This window comes from Bidens hawaiensis, unplaced genomic scaffold (genome assembly GCF_021521415.1).
Source record: "Bidens hawaiensis isolate Kalapana, Puna unplaced genomic scaffold, B.hawaiensis_p1.1 tig00020589_1, whole genome shotgun sequence".
Taxonomy (NCBI): domain Eukaryota; kingdom Viridiplantae; phylum Streptophyta; class Magnoliopsida; order Asterales; family Asteraceae; genus Bidens; species Bidens hawaiensis.
The window spans coordinates 383,130-402,684 of NW_027493151.1; the positions used below are offsets into that span (position 1 = coordinate 383,130).

General features: G+C 35.2%; 2 protein-coding genes across 2 annotated transcripts; both read right to left on the reverse strand.

Moving 5' to 3' along the window:
- Window positions 1-3,865: 3,865 nt before the first annotated feature.
- Window positions 3,866-8,779, reverse strand: LOC143561176 (senescence/dehydration-associated protein At4g35985, chloroplastic-like). Its single transcript, XM_077049298.1, has 5 exons — window positions 8,181-8,779; window positions 6,893-7,026; window positions 6,244-6,410; window positions 5,103-5,187; window positions 3,866-4,135 (listed from the first exon to the last, which is right to left on the reverse strand). Exons 1-5 carry the CDS (start codon window positions 8,769-8,771, stop codon window positions 3,979-3,981), a joined length of 1,134 nt encoding a protein of 377 aa, XP_076905413.1. The 5' UTR covers window positions 8,772-8,779; the 3' UTR covers window positions 3,866-3,978.
- A 956-nt stretch (window positions 8,780-9,735) lies between these two features.
- On the reverse strand, window positions 9,736-19,293 carry LOC143561185 (uncharacterized). The gene is made up of 14 exons (XM_077049310.1): window positions 19,191-19,293; window positions 15,923-15,978; window positions 15,623-15,797; window positions 15,019-15,120; window positions 14,750-14,821; window positions 14,107-14,223; window positions 13,898-13,975; window positions 13,345-13,407; window positions 13,169-13,265; window positions 12,392-12,470; window positions 11,645-11,853; window positions 11,319-11,464; window positions 11,076-11,198; window positions 9,736-10,277 (listed from the first exon to the last, which is right to left on the reverse strand). The coding sequence occupies exons 1-14, from the start codon at window positions 19,287-19,289 to the stop codon at window positions 10,128-10,130; spliced, it is 1,566 nt and encodes a 521-aa protein (XP_076905425.1). The 5' UTR covers window positions 19,290-19,293; the 3' UTR covers window positions 9,736-10,127.
- Window positions 19,294-19,555: the final 262 nt, after the last annotated feature.

Consider the following 19,555-nt stretch of genomic DNA (forward strand, 5'->3'; position numbering starts at 1 on the left):
GGATAGGGTATGCATTTCGGTGGTAAAACCTGAACCCGAACCAGACCCGATTTGTACCCGGTAATACCCGAAAAATCGAACCGCTTCCATACCCGGAACCGGGTTTTTCCAATACCCGATGTATACCCGAAAAATACCCCTAAAAAGTGCAACCTTTTAAAAAGACGAATCTATACCCGAAAAATTGGGTTTTTCGATACCTGAAATAGGGTATTCAAATACCCAGTTCTATACCCGATGCATAGGGTATGGTTTTTAGAGACAATACCCGGACCCGAACCCGACCCGATTAATGCCAATACCCGGTTATACCCGAACCCGATTCCTTATCCGAACCCGGGTATTTAAAAAACCCAGAGTTGTGCACCTCTACGGGTATCCGAGCCCGGTTTGACTAAAGAGCCGGTATCCGTACCATATCCGAAATGCATACCCTACCAGATTCAAAATGCATACCCTATCCGTAAAGAACCGGTACCCGTAGAGGTGCGGTTTTAAACCGATTTGGTAGTTCAGAAGGGGAACCAGTGATAGAACCGGTGGGTTGGGTCGGTTTGAGACCCCGTTTGGTTGAAACCGGTTTCAAAATTTGGAACTTTTTCTATATATAACCAACACAAACTTTTCAAATTATTGAACAAAAGGTATTTAAAAGAAGAGAAGAACTGAAGAAGAAAACATATGGTGCCAACTAGAGGTGCAAGATAAGCCTGTCATGTAGATCGGATTACGTCTTAATATAGCTCGAGGTTAAGACGGTTCGTTAAATTTCAGTAGATCACTTAACCTAAAAGCAAGTTAAAGACGATTAATATGCTAATAATCTAAATCATCAATTTATTTAAGAGGTTGTATGCATTGAAAATAGTCTTTTGGCCAAGCAATTAATTTGACCTATTTGAGATTAAACGCAACATATATATATATATATATTGAACCATTTATTAGTAAGCATGTCAGGATAATAATAGCTTAGGTAACATTATTAATGTCTCATGCAAAACATATGACGTTTTATTAACTGTGAGATCTAAAGAGGTTGTACACTTGTACCTTACGCCATTGATGAATAATTGAATATGCTTCATTTGATATACTTGTTCTGGGGTTTTGAAGACGTTGGAGACGCGTTTGTAGTAATTAAGTAGGGTTGTTCACAAGCCGAGCCGCAATGAGCGAAGGCTTGCTCGTTGCTTGGCTCGTTTACAACCTTACTGAACTGAACGGCTGAAATTCAAACCGAGCCAAAATCGAATCGAGCAACTTTCGAAAGAACATCGAGCGATTTTTGAGCGCTATTTAATTTTTTCATTATAAAATTCTCAATAAGAAACAAGTTTGAAGGCTATAAATAATATTTTTTGTAAACAAATAAGTAGTTTTTAGACAAGCGTGTAATAGGCTGTAAATTTTTAGAAGAAAGAAGTTTAAACTAAGATATAATTAACATGTAAACAAACTTCTAGCATTCTGAAAACTATTTGAATCGAACTAATGAAACTTCATAATGACGGAATAGGAAAATTTTTAAAGGGTTTAAGAAATTGTATACTTATATTTTATGTGTGTTGTTTATATATATTTTATATATTTGTTCATACATAAATATATATATATGAAATAAATTAAATTTATAAATATTCGTGTCGAACCGAGCAGACCTTTGCTTGTTGTTTGGCTCGTTTACAAACCGAACCGAGCAGAGCGGCTCGTTTACAATTGAGCGAAAAAACGAGCGAGCAATTTCCGAGAGAGCGGTGAGTGGTTTGGATGGCCTTAGTAGTAAGTTATATCACATGTCGTTAAGCTTCGGCTTATTATTAAATATGCTTTTTTTTTTCTAAATCAAGTAATAAAAAGGTGATCTGAATTTTATAAATAACTAGACGAGTGTTAAGTAGCGAATCCAGAAATTTACGTCATAATGGACCGGGTTGTGTCCGGTCAAGTAAAAGCAGTTCTACTAAATAGTCACAATATTGATTTTTTATGGGGCCTTAAATCAAAATTACACAAGCTTGTAAGTGAACGTCTTACACGAATTGCAAGAGAGCTTTTGTTTACACTGAAAGGGGCTATCTGGGACTCTTGGAATGATTAAGGAGGTGATTCCCTCATTCTAGTCTTCGTTTACTCGTTATGGTTTCCGTTTATTCGTTTGGGCTTCCATTTGTTCGTTTGAAAAGTGTCGCGTTCGTTCTCACTGAGCAGAGTTAGCTGCGACTGATGGACTTTTGTTTTCACTGAACGGGGCTATCAGGGTCTCGTAAGATGATTAAGGAGGTGAGTCCCACATTCTAGTATTGTTTTACTCGCTTCGGTTTTCATTTGTTCGTTAAGGCTTTCATTTGAAAAATGCCGCTTATGCTTTCATTGAACGGGGATAGCAGCGACCAATAGGCTTTTTCCTTCACTGAACGGCGCTATTAGGGACTCAAGGAATGATTAAGGAGGCGGGTCCCGCATTCTAGTCTTCTTTTACTCATCGCAGTTTCCATTTATTCATTTGGGCTTTCATTTGTTTGTTTGAAAAGTATAGCTTTTTTTTACATTGCTAGTAGTGACCGGTGGACTTTTTTTTCCACTGAACGAAGCAATTAGGGAGTTGTGGGATGATCGAGGAGAGGAGTCCCGCATTCTAGTCTTATTTTGTTCATTGTGGTTTCCATTTGTTCGTTTGGGCTTCCATTTGTTTGTTTGAAAAGTGTCACTTCTATTTTAACTGAACTGGCCTAGCAGCGACCGGTGGACTTTTGTTTTCACTCAACGGGGCTATCAAATATTCATGGTATGATCAAGGAGGTGAGTCTCTCGTTCCAGCCTCTTTTTGCTCGTTGTGGTTTCCAGTTGTTCGTTTGGGCTTCCATTTGTTCCTTTGTTCCTTTGAAAAGTGTCACTTCTATTTTCACTTAACCGGGCTAGCAGCGACTCGTGAGCTTTTTTTTTTCCACCAAATGAGACTATTAGGGACTCGTGAGATAATTAAGGATGTGAGTCCCTCATTCTAGTCTTGTTTTATTCGCTGTGGCTTCCATTTGTTCGTTTGAAAAGTGTCGCTTTTATTTTCATTGGGCGGGGCTAGCAGCGACTAATGGGCTTTTGTTTTCACTGAACTGGGGCTCTTTGAGACTCATGTGATGATTTTAGGGGGTGAGTCCCCATTCTAGTCTTCTTTTACTCATCGTGGTTTCCATTTGGTAGTTTGGGCTTCCATTTATTCGTTTGAAAAGTGTCGCTTCTGTTTTTCACTAAACGAGGCTAGCACCGGCTGGTGGACTGTTTTTTCACTAAACGGAGATATCAGGGACTCGTGAGATAATCAAGGATTGTCGTCTCTGAGAATCATTAAAAAATTTGGGGCTAAAGGCGAAAAAATAAAAATTTGGGTCTTAAGTAAAATGGTTTTTTTGTTGGGTTTAAACAATTAAATTTTTAACTAGCCTTATCTGGTTATGATTTGGATTTCGGGTTATGCAAGAAAAAAAAACCGTGTTTATAAAAAATAGGCTTAAATAAGTTGAGTAACTAGATTTAAACATTAAAAACACATATTTCTTTCACAAAAAGATATAAAAAAAATTTCGGGCGTAGCGGGGTGATCGGGTCGGGAACCGTCGGCCACCCTGCCTTCCTATCCAAGCCGGCTATTGTTTGAATCCTAAGAAAGACTATAGATGGTTACAAAAGATTTACAAACAGCAAACATTGCAGCACACACGTTTACTTTTCGTGACATTGCTGCAGCAACCATGGTTGTTGGAAAAACACCGGATGGCATGATATAGTATAATTTTTAGTAGCATTTTAGTAGAATTGCAGTAAACGAGTTAGGTTAAGTAAAAACATTTACAATAAATCGAAGGAATATCGGTTATTTTAGAGTTGCACTAATAACATTACACAAGTCCGAGTTGATCCAAGTGTTATCTTGTATTTTATACTCGTGTTTAGCAACATAAACTATAATAATAACAATATTTAACGAATTTTAGCGACATTCCTTCTAACGCCGTTGGAGGTGGCGGATGCAGGAGTCATTGCCTTTCTAATCTTGACGACATTCCAAGCAGTGCCAGCAACGTGCCCTGCAGTTGCAAGCACGTCACCCGTTGCTTCCCCGGCACTCTCACCAAACCTGTTTTGCACATAGTAAATACCCGACAACGATGAAAAATATCGCGGCTAATTGTATTTTTAAACGTTTTAAAAAATTAAATACAAAAGCTTAACTGCAAGTGTAAACAAGCCGAGACGTGCTTGAACTCATGAGTAGTTTTTTAATCTCGAATCCGGGTCATTTGTTATTAATTTGTCAAGTATTTGGTTATTTTATTTACATACTTTATAAATTTTTTTTAATGTATTTATAGTTATAATTTTTATATATAACATAAGATATAGTACTATTTATTTTTTAATGTATTTATAGTTTTTTAATCTCGAATCGACAAATTGTTTTTTATAAATGTTTCTAATAAGATAAAGAAAAAGGTTAATTGCGGTTTAAACAAGCCAAGACAAGCTCGTGCTCAACTCGTGAGTAGTTTTTTTGTCTTGAGTTCGGCTTGTTGTTATTTGCCAGGTATTTTTGTTTACAAACATTTATAACTATTTTTTTAATATATTTATAGTAACAATTTTTATATGTAACATAGCATGTAGTTATTCTTTTTTTATTTTATTTTATTTTATTTTTAGAAAGCCGACTTCCTTTTTTTGTGTTTAGGCCACCACACTCCCCAAATTGGAGAGTCTTGTTGCCCCACTCTGGCCAGACTATGTTGTCTTAACTGGGCTCACACTGGCTTCAGAGTGTGGCTTGGGTGGGCGTTCCCCATGGAAACCATACTTCCAACTACCACTTGATAGTCGTGCCACCACAAGAGCAGAACTCTCTGACGTAACGCACAGTGAGACGAAACCCTGCTGGGCTCGAAATTATATAAATTTTATAAATTAAAAAACATATGTATAAATAAAGTTGAGCTGGCCCGAGCTTGTTTAAACTCAGGTCTATTCGACCATTAGTGAGTCGGTCTAAAGTAGCCTGCAGACAGCCCGGCCCAGCCCGGCCCGTTTACATCTTTAGTTTTAGTATTTACCTTTCAGAGACCATCCTAGTTGCAGCACCAGAAGTGGCAGTTAAGGCTTGTTTTTGAGCAGCCTCAGCTGCATCCATCACTTTATCTAGAGGTTAACAAGTAAATAATTAATTAGTTAATTAATATGAAAGCGAGTCAACTCACTCGCGTCTAGTTTTATCGATACATGGTCAAACTAAAACACCGAGCTAAAAATAAGAAAACGGTTTAAATGAATTAAACACCATTAATGACACGATTTAAAGCATGTTTAAGCGTGTTCAGCCCGCTAAACCTATCTATAACACGTTTAACTAAAGGTGTTAAATAGGTTAACAAGCTGACACGATACGTTTATAACTCATTTATCAAAACCACGTAGTTTTTTGGTTGTTTAAGTTTAAAAGTTAAATATATGGACCGTAATTTATGGGTAACTTTTTTTTCGTGTTAATGAATTACGCCTTGTTATTTCTAAACCATGTTTAGCAAAGAGTGAACTGCGGTTTTCGTCCCTGTGGTTTCATTTCACATACAATTAAACCCGAATTTATTAACCCCGTTAAGTCTAGTCGTTAAACCCATCAGCGTGCCCTTCACGTGAGGGGTAGTTTTGTCCTTTTGTTTCCCCCAAATACAACCCAGCCCCTCACGTGAGGAGGCTCGCGAATTAAGATTTTGGTTTATTTGAGGAGAAAAAGGACAAAAATGCCCCTCAGTTGAGGGGCACGTTGATGGGTTTAACGACCAGACTTAACGGGGTTAATGAATTCGGGTTTAATTGCAAGTGAAATGAAACCATAGGGACGAAATCACAAATTTGAAACTATTAGACTAAAACTGCAGATTTGGATAAACCACAGGGATGAAAACCGCAGTTTACTCTTTAGTAAATCATATCAATAAAGCTAAACGTTTTATTCAACCGCTTATATTTAATATTGTTAAACGTGACATGTGGTGTCATTCATGTTATTGACCTAGTTAGATTTGATCATGTTAAACATGTCAGGTCGTGTAACCAGCTTATTAAACATGTTCATGTTAGTATTTAAGAAAATTAAATGTTTAGTTAAACGCTTTACTTGTTATATGACCCATTTAGCACAACACGACATGTTTTACTTGTTATACTTGAAAGTTCGAAAATAATAATACTTACTAACTGCATCAAGAGAAGCTAAAAGGACCTCCCCCGGAACCATGCTAAAAAATGCCTTTCCGGCTTGTGACCGAACCATTGGACCCATGACCGACCCGGTTGCTATACCGACACCATTCAACATCGCTTTACTCATGTTTTCAGTCATCTTCGAAAGCTTTCTTACACTAGAAATAAACCAGCACGTAATTTCAATGACCAAATAATATAGGTTTTTTGGATTTTAATAATCCCTATTGACTGGTATTGCCCGATAATAATCACTATTCATTTTATCACCACCGGCGGTCCCAAATTTCACAAAATTGGCCCCAGTGGTCCCCCGTTAAAAATGACTTAATGACGTTATACTTTTTATCGAATTTCAAACTAAATTTTTATGGCTTTTGATAGGAAGGAGAATACGAATTGATTGATGAAAAACTAATTAGTTTGAAATTCTGAAAAATGCATAACGTCGTTAAGTCCTTAACGGGGGACCATTGGGGGCCAATGTTTTGAAATTTGGGACCACTAGTGGTGATAAAATGAATAGAGATTATTATCGGCCAATACCAGTCAATAGGGATTATTAAAATCCAATACTAATATACAAGAACAAGCACAAAAGGTTAAAAATAATAATAATAAAAACCGCGGTTTATGGCACCTTTTTAAGCTATTATTGATCCCATTTTCCTTTCTTGAACCATTAATTTTGTTGCTTTCATTAGTAGTAGTTCTTGAGATGCCATTCTTTTCATCCATTGCTTGGTTTAAGATCATATTACCTCCCTTTTGCACCTGCTTTCGGTATATTAGTGTTACTTAAGAAGATCAGATGATCATATATTAAAGGAAAATATTGGTTTTTATTAATCCCAACTAACATCTTTTGGTCGTTGCCGGTCCCAACTAACGAGTTGGCTGCTGACGATCCCATCTTTTAACGTATTTGTTCCCAATGGTACGTGACTAACAGAATCCTAACGTCATTACTTTCATGTCGCCGGAAAAAACAATTTCTGCCGGAAAAGTCACATTTTTTGCCGGAAAACTCAACCTGAACACCACCAACCAATTCAGACGATGTTTCTAGGGTTCTAGCTTTTACTAGAAAAAGGGTTCTTAAAGGTCCAAAACAAGGTTAAAAAGATGTTTAAGACGAAAATATTGAGTTTTCCAGCCAAAAACGTGTTTCCAGCGACCTGCAACTAACGGCGTTTGAATTTTATTAATCGCGGACTGTTGGAAATAAATATGATAAAAGGTGGGATCGTTTATCAGCCAATTCGTTAGTTGGGACCAGCAACGACCAAAAGATAATAGTTGGGATTAATAAAACCAATACACCTAAAATCGGCTACTTAATGCTTCCAATATCATGGTTTGATCACTCTACTTCAGTGGTTATGCATTGATTCTACCATGTCTATTCATAGCTTGTAAATTTTATTCTAGTGATGTGTTATATGCTTATATATACCCATGCATAACAAAACTTTAATTAACTTACATGTCTTGACCCGATCTGACCCGACTCATTTTGGTTCATACTAGGTAAATGACCTTAATTTAGTCTTCTAAATTGATGTGTTATATGATTAGATCATTTTGTTAATTATGTTATATATATTTATAAGATTCAGAAAATAAGTGGTGTCAACTCCAGCCTGGAATGACTTGACTAGGTATGACAATAAGACAGATATTAGTAATTTCAGTCTTATGTCTTATTGTAAAACTTTGTTACATAAACGGCTCGCTACCCATTATGTATGTGTCGGTTTCACGCCTTGGACGAGCAAATTAACAAAGTTGTATTCACTTTTTAAAAAGTTTTGCTTTAGTGATTAATCAACATATTCAATAACTGAATCGATCCATGGTCACCCCTACTATGTTGTCACCTCTACACGTGTTTGTACGTAACGAGGAATATCGATACGAAAACGAACCTGGTTTGTATAAGCATTACTACATATAAAGATCCCTTTAACAATCTGGCCAGTTCCTTCAGCAATAGCCTTTGCAATAACATTATTATAAGCTTCAATCCTTGGAGCAAATTCCTTCCAATCAATATCGGTTTTTCTCGATGACGACGAAGTAGAAAAGCACGAATGTTCTCTCAAGAACCGATCCAACGACTTGAAATCCCCGTAAAGGGTATCTGAAAATGTGACACCGTAACTTAACGGACCGTCATCTTTATCGATGGTCAAAGAGAACAGGTAGTGAAGCGGATCAAGCTTCACTACCGGTTCATCTTTGGTTAATGGCCATTGAAGGTCATCGTTGATTTTGATTACCGTTGCTAGTAGCACGCCATCGTCGGATAGTTGAATGATCTTGAAGTCACCCGTGGCGAGTTCTATGGCTTCCCCTTCATCCATTAGATGGACTTTACAACTAGGAATCGATAGAACGGTTTCATGTTTGGCGGTTCGTGGTTGCAGGTAGTTGTTGGTTGTCGTTGGCAGCGGCATTGGTGGTGGGGATCGGGGAGGGGAGAGCGTTTTCGGTTTCTTAACTCCACAACAACTCATGTTGTAAGGTTTGCTTGTGGTCCTGATGGTGATATTGAAATGGAATGTGTTATATAAGAATAGTAGAATGGACAAGGGTAAAATGGTAATTTAGACAAGAGAGAATTAAGGCTTTAATTGATGCTTTTTGACATTAAACAATATTCTTAACTTTGGCATATTTAGCTTTCGGTGGAGGGAAGATGAGTTTAAAATATTACACTTTCGTCGATTAAACACCGCGTTTATTATAACTGTATAAACCTACAATACCGATCGAACACCAAAAGTGAGACCGTAGATATGAGCATGTTTGTGACAAACGTATTCTAGAGGTGCTCAAACCAGGTATTCTCAGGAACCGGAACCGGAACCAGATATGGTCAACAAAAGTCAAAACTGGGTCCGGGTAGGGACCGGTTCCAGGCATAGTCGGGTATTTGGCCGGTTCCATTTGGGTTTTTTACAGGTTTCGGGTAGGGTAGGGTAGGGTCGGGTTTTGACCAGGTATTGGCAGAACCGGTTCCACCGGGTCCGGGTAGGAACCGTCAGGTTGGGTCCGGAACCGGTTGTTTTGTGCACCTTAACGTATTCTAGATAGTGTGTTCAATTACCAGTTTGCCCTTTGCGAATTCAAAAAAAAGTGAACTTTAAACAAAAGATTTCTTTGATATCAAACCGATATTATTCTCATTTTGGTTCGAAAAGAATCAGATTCTTGACTCCATACATGACCTAAAGTCATGATCTAGAAGAGAATAATTTTAATGCTATTGTAAAAGAAAAACAAGCATAACGTTGTAATCGGGGCATCAGGCTCGGGTTATAAATTTATAACCGGGCCCGAATTGAGCCAATCGCTCAAAAGTTCAAAACGGGTAACTTTTATGTGCTAGTCAAGAAATTTGTTCATTTGTATCGTAAACGATTACAAAAACTATACTATTTAACCATTTGATATATATATTTTTTTAAATAATGTAATTTATGCAACAACTGAAATTGACCTGTTTACAAATAAACGGGCCAAAACGTGGCCCGATTACAACAAAAAGAAAGAATATATACTGAAAATATCTGGCACTTTTCCAATCGAAAAACAAACGCAACAGTAGTTTCTTTAAATTACACAACAATCAAATTTACAGCTTACAAAACCGAAAACCAGACATAAATGTGACTACAGCTAACGCTGAAGAATCAATCAATTGAATTGAAATTTTTTTTTTTGAATGGACATGAAAGAATGGCTACTTAATGGACCGAATCAAACCATAAATCGGGATGGATGAATTGTATTACCTGGTTATATTTTTGGGACTGAATACCAGATAATATTTTGATCACAAGCAATTTGAGAAAGATCGGGTTCGTTTTCTACACATCATATTTCTTTGGTTGTCTCCAGTTGGCTAAACTTCTTGATAAAGAACCGAGAATCGAGATTTTGCTTTGGGCTTTTCGACCGTATAAACGCTTGGCTGCTAAATCTGAAAACTTCTTACCCTTCTCCATTGTTCGGTCAATCTGATAATAAAATAACAATTATTTAATTAATTTAATAGAGAAAATGATTAGCCGAGAGTCGAGACTGAAAAACGGACCGGGTAATGGTCGGTCGGTTCAAAAGAAGACAAAATTGGCTCAAATAAAAAACTACTTTATATTTTATATTTCTTGTCCCATTTGACCTGTTTTACTTGTTTCATTAATTTCTTATAAGCTAAACAAGTCAACGGGTTAAAAAATAAAAGAAGCCTTAAGTAAAGTTAAGAAAATGGGTTAAATGGCTATAAATATAAAAATTTGACCAACTGAAATTTAATTTGCATTTCGGTTTTTATAAGTTGGGTTTTAATTAAATGCCTACTAAATATAGAGATTTTGTTACAACTTGTATGGGGAACATAGTATATTGTACCTTAGAATTATAAAAGTGAAACGTTTCTAATCTATGTGACCCATTTCAAATACAAAAATGAAATGGGTCAGCAGGTCAAATGGGTTAAAAATGTAAAAATTATAAAAAACGAGTATAACAATAAAATGGATATTACATTAGCTGAGACCAAGAACAGAATTAAAGATCATAACGACCGAGGCATTGGTTCATTCGGTCTAGACCAGTTTTTGCACACCCTTAATCTATTGTATGATATTTTTCAGTTTTCAATAATAGAAAAACTAGTGGTTTTGGAAAGGAAGTTGGCCAAGAAACAATATGTACACTTTGAGAGACGTAGTTGTAGAACTTATAGTAACGAGAGTAGATTTACGTGAATGTGACGGCTAAAATAACTATAACTGGAGTATATTAAATCTCACCTTGTGTATTTTCCCATTCCTTAGATGGTACCGGATACCAGACCAGTTTATAGACTGAGAAAAATGTGAACGGACAGCTGAAATCGGGTATAAGAAGTTATCCACCACCATTGCAACAAAGACCTGGTCATAATCAGTTTGACTGGATCAATTCAAGTTTGACTAATAATCCACCATAATAACAAATAAAGTGTGTTACCATTTTGGCCAAAACGTCTTGAAAAGACGAATATGAAAACTTACCAGGCCCCAATTGTAAGCACTAAGTGAGAGTGGAGGTGCCTCGGGAGACAACATGTTGCATAACCGAACTTCGATTCTTGTTAAATTCCACATTGAAAGAAGTTCAATGGCAGTGCATATCACAAGAAATCCAACAAGTCTCAACCCTAACAAAAAAAGCGATAACATTAAAATGTTAATGCATTTAAATCTTTTCATATGAAATATGAACAAATGTAGAATGGTTTACGAGTTTTATCTCCAACCAGTCAAATGGGCGGAAAGACGTTCAAAATGTTATGTAAACTCAAATCTGATACATAGAGCGAAAGAAAAAGAGAACTTACCATTAGCGTTGAGAACATCTTCGGCTACATTATCCTTGAAATGAAATCTTAATGCTGCTGCAATATGAAAAGTAGCCATAACGTACGGGGATACAAATCCCCAAGAAAGATAGCAGTGCACAGAAAATAAACATCGGTTCATTATCCAGTTTATATATGTTGTGTAGGACTCCAAGACGAATGTTTGTTTCCTCAAATAATTCCAGTACCTACACAGCATTATAAGACAAAAAATTTAGTAACTTGAGGTGTTGGTCTTAAATAAATGGTCCTACAAGATGCAATTATAACCCATTTATTATGAATAGGTCGATTTACGTTATGTGTTCTCTCTTAACGTGTTAAACCAGTAAAGTTTGGAAAAGCAGATTAAAAGAAATGGGTTTGAATAAGTAAACTAGTGAAATGAAATACTGTTCAAGTAAATTAGTGAGATGGTCAAATTGCCCTCCCGGCAATGTATATAACTAGACATAACAAAATCAATTAACGCTCTTAATGGAAAATACGTAAACTGTGACAAAATATAAATATAAAAGGTGATAGTTGCTATATACCTAAAGGACGAAAAGTGTAAATCACTCTTACGCATATTTTACAGTAATACTAAAAACAATAAGTGTCTGTGTTTCTAGTCAACCCAGCAGGCTCCCAAATTCTCCCCATTTTGACCCAACCACCTGTGACCCAGTCAGCCCGTTTTGCCACATAGACTATCTATAATTGTTCTACTTTGTATGTTCAGACCTTGAAAATGTAAGATCGCTGGCAAGAGGATGAGGGAAAACTGCAACAGGAGGTGATGTAATGAGCCTCTTATGAGCACCTGAAAAAAGAAACAAATATGAGCAACTGAGAGTAGATTTTCCATCAAAATAAAATATAATAAAAAGATTTAAGTAAAAATACTGTTTTGTTGAAGACATTATGCTTCAAATATGCCATGACCAGGGCATGTTCATGTTCACTGAACAAACAATCAAATACGAACGAACGATTGAACGAACAAAGTTTTGTTGTTGGCGTTCGCTCATTAAAAGAAAATGAACATGTTTGTGTCCGTTTATGTTCGTTCGCTAACAGTATAAATGAACGGTTCATGAACGTAAACGGACATAACGACCCAAACATCACTGAACACGGATGAACAAACATAGATGAACAAAATTGAGCTAACACCAATTAAAAGTAAATGCGTGCACCAATTTGTTGAGCCTAAAAAATAGTAAAACTAACCTATTTATCTTCATAAAATTTACATGTTAATGGACCTCAAAAATTCGAATAACTATACACACAAACTTAAACCAACATAAACTAAGAAACATATATGAACATAAACAAACAAACATAAACGAACAAAAATACTGTTCACTGAATATTCGATTTGTTTACTGGTCTATCTGTAATGTTATATCGTTCAAGACATACATAAAACAGAGCCACAGCATAACACAAGTCTTGCTCAAAATCTTGATAATAAAATATCAATAACTAGAGAAACAATTAAAAAAACATGATTACCAGATATAGCTGCGAGGGTCATATCATCAGAGTAACCACCATCAGAAAGTTGTGTTACAACACCATGTTTGTCAGTTCTGAAATCATCTGCATGCATCTGTAAACAAGAAAAAAGTTCCCATAGATGAATAAACAGAATTTTAATTACAAGTTAAAATGAGATAAAAATTTCTTGCCATCATGCAGCCTCCCCAAAGAAAAAACGTCCTTCCACCGGTTGCAAATCCCATTGAGCATGGCTGTAAGGAGAACAGTGTTACTTACTCGTATAAACAAAAACTTAAGAGCTTAAAAGGATACTAAGATAAATAAATTAAACAAAGAAAGTCTGTAATTACAAAAAGAAAAGCTAACTAAACACAAATGGTGAGGTTAAAAAACGAACAGGTCAAATGACCTGGATAACTGGTCATAACAACTGATTCTGTCAACATATCAAAGGGAGTCGAGGTTGCAAAAAACACTTTTTTCTACAAGAAATATGTTTAGCGTCAGAATGTATAAAAACTATACTGTGTTAATAATAATCTATTTTTTGATGAGATTGATAGAACATTTTATGCATTACAAACACACTTTTAGCTCATTTGACATGTTTCCTTTGTACCCATTAGATATAAACATAACCCCCAATCAACCATTTATAAGTAGATAGACCGAAATTGTCATTTTCTAGTAATTACAAACACATGGCATAAGAAAGAGCAATATTCCTTTTATATGCTTTACCATGTGATACTCATAAATGCAGTAACTTCCCAAACTTCCTGACGGTAAATCAAGCGGATAACCAGTTTGAATGAATATCTGCATAATTTAAAAAGAACGCAATTAAGGCTAGTAGAACTTTGTAAACAAAAGACAGAAAAAACATTAAATACAAGAACTGAGTACCATCTATCAGTAGATGGGAGGAATGTGCATCAGCATGATTATACCTCGGGATTCTTTATCATCTCCGCAGTCAGGGCTCCAATTGACCCGGGATGCAGTCTGACGTCATCATCCAGAAACAATACATATTTGCTGTTTTTATGCATTTTCTCCACACCAACCTGCAAGTATAAACCATAGTACAAAATATGTTAAAAACTTATTTATTAGGAAAACAGTTCATACTTTTGCTAGTCATAGAGTGTTTGTGTTTCATGCTGATGTAGCAAGAAGTACAAAATCTTGAAGCAATTCATAGTTTTTTTATTCTAGCCTCAAGTTTTAAAATAGCAAATTTACCTAGAACCCATTAACTAACCTATAAAGGTTTATAACAGTGAATATAGATTAACAAAAACAGCATTGACCTTTTATGTTGCGTTGACTTTGAGTTGGTGATTTTTCTGTTTTCTTAAGTTAGATGTATGTATGAGCCTTTATATAGAGAGGATTGTCTCTCCCTTCTAACTCGACAGAATTACCTTACGAAAATATCTTCTCTCTCTACTTTCACTCACTACAACTAACCTTAATATTTTTTTAATTAGAATGGTTCATGCAAGCAGTCTAGCCTTAAGTAACTTCAAAATTAGAAAATGTTGCAAAGATTAAAGAAAAAAATGAATCTGAAGTAAATTTGCAGCATACCAACTGATTATGAATTTTTTGACTACATGTTGTGGATGGGCCCGCTACAATTAATCTTGCATCAACATCATCCTGCATCCAAGTAAGGAAGAGAATATAAACCAAGCTAGAACTCGTATATAATTTAAAAATTGAATACATTAAATGCAAAGTTGTTTAGAAAATGGAAGTTAAACTCGACCGAGAATCCCATAACTTTATTTCTTAACGGTTAATAAATTTGAAGTAAGAAAAATAAGAACATGCTAGTGGTCCACAATATTTAATACCTTAAAATCTAGAAGTAAACGAGAGACAGCGTGATAAGCGGGGTCTTCAGTACTATCCACAACAAATAGGAACTCCAGTGGACCACCATAAAGAGAAGTTAACTGCATGCAGTAATTCAAATTATTATATGTCAAAAGTATAAAAAAAATACAACCGTATATGATAAAATTATAAAAATATACCAAACTTGTAAGTAAACAAAACTAAAAAAAAGTCCCCGAAAAGGGTGAAGTATGATATATAGGGTATGGCAATTATCCATGGCCACAAATATGAAAATTGGCCTTCTTAAAATAAAATTAAGATACAACATTAGCAATATTTTATGATAATTTTCTATAGGTAAAGGATAAGCTTAATTGAAATTTTGCAGAAACGAAACTTGCCATTTATGTCAAATATAAATTATTGCATTTATTTTGAGGCATTTCAATACACGCATGTAATCCACAGAACTGAATTTGATCTTAATGTACTTTATATGTGTGGAACATGCCCTTACAAAAAATCATTGGGAAGAAAAGCATTCATCTTAATGTTAAAATATGTAGAGAATTTGCATTTTTATGCAAAACAGTTACATTTGTGCGTTTTGTATGGTACCTGGGTTCTCCAGTTGTGCAGATTGTGTTCTCCAAAACCTTTCAAGGGCATTACAACCGTAACACCTGGCAGTTTGGCCTGGGTTGAATGTTCAAGGTCATGAATATCATGACTAAGAAATCCAAAGGGGTTGCCATCTTTCATACATTTTTTCATCTGTCTAATTTCTCGGTTTCTGCAATCGATAGAATAAATTTTTGTCAAATTTCAAATTAGGTTTTACCAAAAGGTAATATACACAGAAAAGGGTTTTGTAGGAAATGCTAAATAAAAAATAGGTTATAGATATCAATTTGATACCTCACATATGCTGCACCAGCCCATCCAGCAGCCAGAAGTAAGCATATTACACATCCCTGCAGCATTAACATTTTCCTCATATAAAAGACAGCCTCCCAAAATAAGTTTATTAAAGTCTTTTTTGAAAAATTCAACATTACACCGAAAGTGCCATATGATGTTAAATTCAGTCATTAAACCCATAAAATATCCAAGCCTTAGCTTAATCATTCTTACAGATTAGATGAAGGATGCTTCTACATTGTAGAACTATGAGTGCATTTTCTAACATAGCATGTAGGTTGACTTTAACAAATCAGTAAGCAATTAACAAATATAATCTGCTTTCAGTCATAGCATTCTACATTTACTCGAAATGGTATATATTTAAATCTTGCACAACTGTTTTAGCAGGTCAAGCTAAAACCTAGGAAATATTCAAAATAGAATTTTATATTGTTGCAGGCCAAGCACTAAACAAACAATTTCATTGTTGCACACTTGCACATTACAACTATCCACTAAATCCCTACGCCTAATAAAAATGACTCTGCAGCTGTTAATATACAAAGTCATGAATGAACACTTGCACACATTACAGCAATCCACCAGAACCCTATGTCTAATAAAATTGTTGTGCAGCTGTTAATATACAAAGTCATGAATACACACTTGCACATTACAAGTTTACAACTATCCACTAATACCTATGTCTAACTAAATTGTTGTGCAGCTGTTAATATACAAAGTCATGAATCAAACTCTACTCTGAACAAAATTCCAAATCACTGATATATCTACAATAAGGAAGGAAATTGCCACGCGGTTAAGAAAGGATAATTGTGACAGACACATCAGTTTAGCAAAAATTTTGCTCCTCCCTGTATTCAAGAACACCGATGTATCGTTTCACTTTAATTACTAGTAGACTAACTTTCAGTACCTAGATTCATAAATTGAACCTATCCAGACTCCAATACTCAACCATATAACAAAAACCACAAAACGCAAAAATGTTGATGTTTAGCTAAATCAGACTCCAAATTAGCCTTTGATCTAAAAAGGTACCAAATTGAAACCTTGCATGTGCTTGTTTAATTCAATAAACCGATAAAGTGTTCTTAATTATGCAAAACACAAACTTAAATTTCAATCAAATTCATTCAAACATCAACTAACTTCAAGTTAAATCCACTTTCCGAACACGGCACTTAACCATCACACCTCATCAACACACAAAAATTCAGTATAAGCATTACATGTTAGTGTAACATAATTCAGCTAAACAGACTATAAATCAGTCTTTAATTCTGAAAAGTACCACATCTGCAAACAAGTGTTCTTAATTGTAAAAAAAGCTAAACCCTAAATTGCAATAAAGTTTTCAAACAACTAATTTCGAGTTAAATCCAAGTTCTGTAACCGAACACAGCACTTAACCATCACATCTCATCTACACACAAAATTTCATCATAAGCATTACACATTTACACACGAGTATATCTAATTCACTAAACAGACTCCGAATAAGTCTTTAACTCTAAACAAAGTACCAAATCTAAACCTTGCATGTGCTTTTTCGCAGCTTGAGTGCTTGACCAGTCCAAAACATAGCGTTCTTAATTGAACAAAATACTAAAACCTAAATAGGAATAAAGTTCATTCGAACAACAACTAATTTCGAGTTACATTTTAGGACCATGAGTCTCATCTACACCCAAAAATTCATCATAAGCATTACACGCGAGTTTAACCAAATTCAACAACACACCAAAACTTCATTTCAATAAAGTTCATTCAAACATCAAGTCATCAGCTAATTTCGACTTAAATCCAACTTCCATAACCAAACACGTCACTATACCATCACATCATATCTCACCAACAAACAAAAATTCACCATAAGCATTACACGCGAGTGCAGTCTAATACTGTAACTCAACAAAACATTTGAACTTAGATTGCAATTAACTCCATTCAAACAACAACTAATTACTAACTTCAAGTCTTCAACTTAAATCCAAGTTTCATACCCGAACACAAGGCATATAACCATCACATCATATCTCATCAATCTACACATAAAAAATTCATCATAAGCATTAGCCTAATTCAACTAAACACCAAAACTTCATTTCAATAAAGTTCACTCAAACATCACGTCATCAACTAATTTCGAGTTAAATCCAAGTTCCGTAACCGAACACGGCTCTTAACCATCACATCACATCACATCTCATCTATCCACACAAAAAAATTCATCATAAGCATTAACCTAATTCAGCAAAACACTAATACTCAAATTTCAATAAAGTTAATTCAAACATCAACTAACTTCGACTTAAATCCAAGTTCTGTAACCATCACATCCCATCAACACACAAAAACTCATCATAAGCATTACACGCAAGTGTAACCTGATTCAACGAAACACCAAAACTTAAATTTCAATAAAGTTCATTCAAAAATCAATTAACTTCTAGTTAAATCCAAGTTCCGTAAACTAACAAAGCACTTAACCATCACATCTCATCAACACAGAAAAATTCATCATAAGCATTACACGCGAGTTTAACCTAATTCAACTAAACACTAAAACTTAATTTCAATAAAGTTCACTCAAACATCAACTTACTTCAACTTAAATCCAAGTTCCATAAACTTCACGCTCTTAACCATCACATCACAACTATCTACACATTAAATTTCATCGTAAGCATTACCCGCGAGCTTAACCACTAAATTCCAATATAATTCATTCAAACATCAACTAACTTCGACTTAAATCCAAGTTCCGTAACCAAACACGCCTCTTAACCATCACATCTCATCTATCCACACATAAAAAAATAATAATCTTAAGCATTAACCTAATTCAACTAAACACCAAAACTTCATTTCAATAAAGTTCATTCAAACATCAAGTCATCAACTAATTTCGACTTAAATCCAAGCTCCGTAACCGAACACTCCTCTTAACCATCACATCACATCTCACCTAAACACTAAAACCTAAATAGCAAAAAAGTTCATTCAAACAACTACTAATTTCGAGTTAAATCCACTTTCCGTAACCGAACACGCCTTTAAACCATCACATCTCATCTAACCACAACAATTCACCATAAGCATTACACGCGAGTGTAACCTAATACAACAAAATAATCACCAGATCCATATAACGAACCGCAAGACCAAACTAGCACAAAGAACTGTAACTAAAACATAACATTATCATCAAAACTCTAACAGATCGTAAAATAAAATAATTATAATTATTAAATTTTACCTGAATGTAAAGGAACACGGCGAACGGAGTACATAGAGCTCTACTAACGGCGAACAACAACGCATCTATTGAATCTAACGCCGACATAATCTCTATCATCACTGATAAACCCTAGGCCGACTGCGGTGACGAAATTGATGAAATTGAGTGAGAAATTGGATAGAATTGGATGTGAATTGAAGGTTTAATTGTGTCAGTTTCAGTTCTCAGATCGCCATAGAAGAAGAAGAAGAAGAAGAAAGGACAGTGATGAAAGAGAAGAGAAAGGGGTTAAAATGTTAAGACCGCGTAATTTATTTCAAAGGACCGGATATGTCACTATCAACAACAACAACAACAACAAAGCAAGCTACTACCTCTGCTGG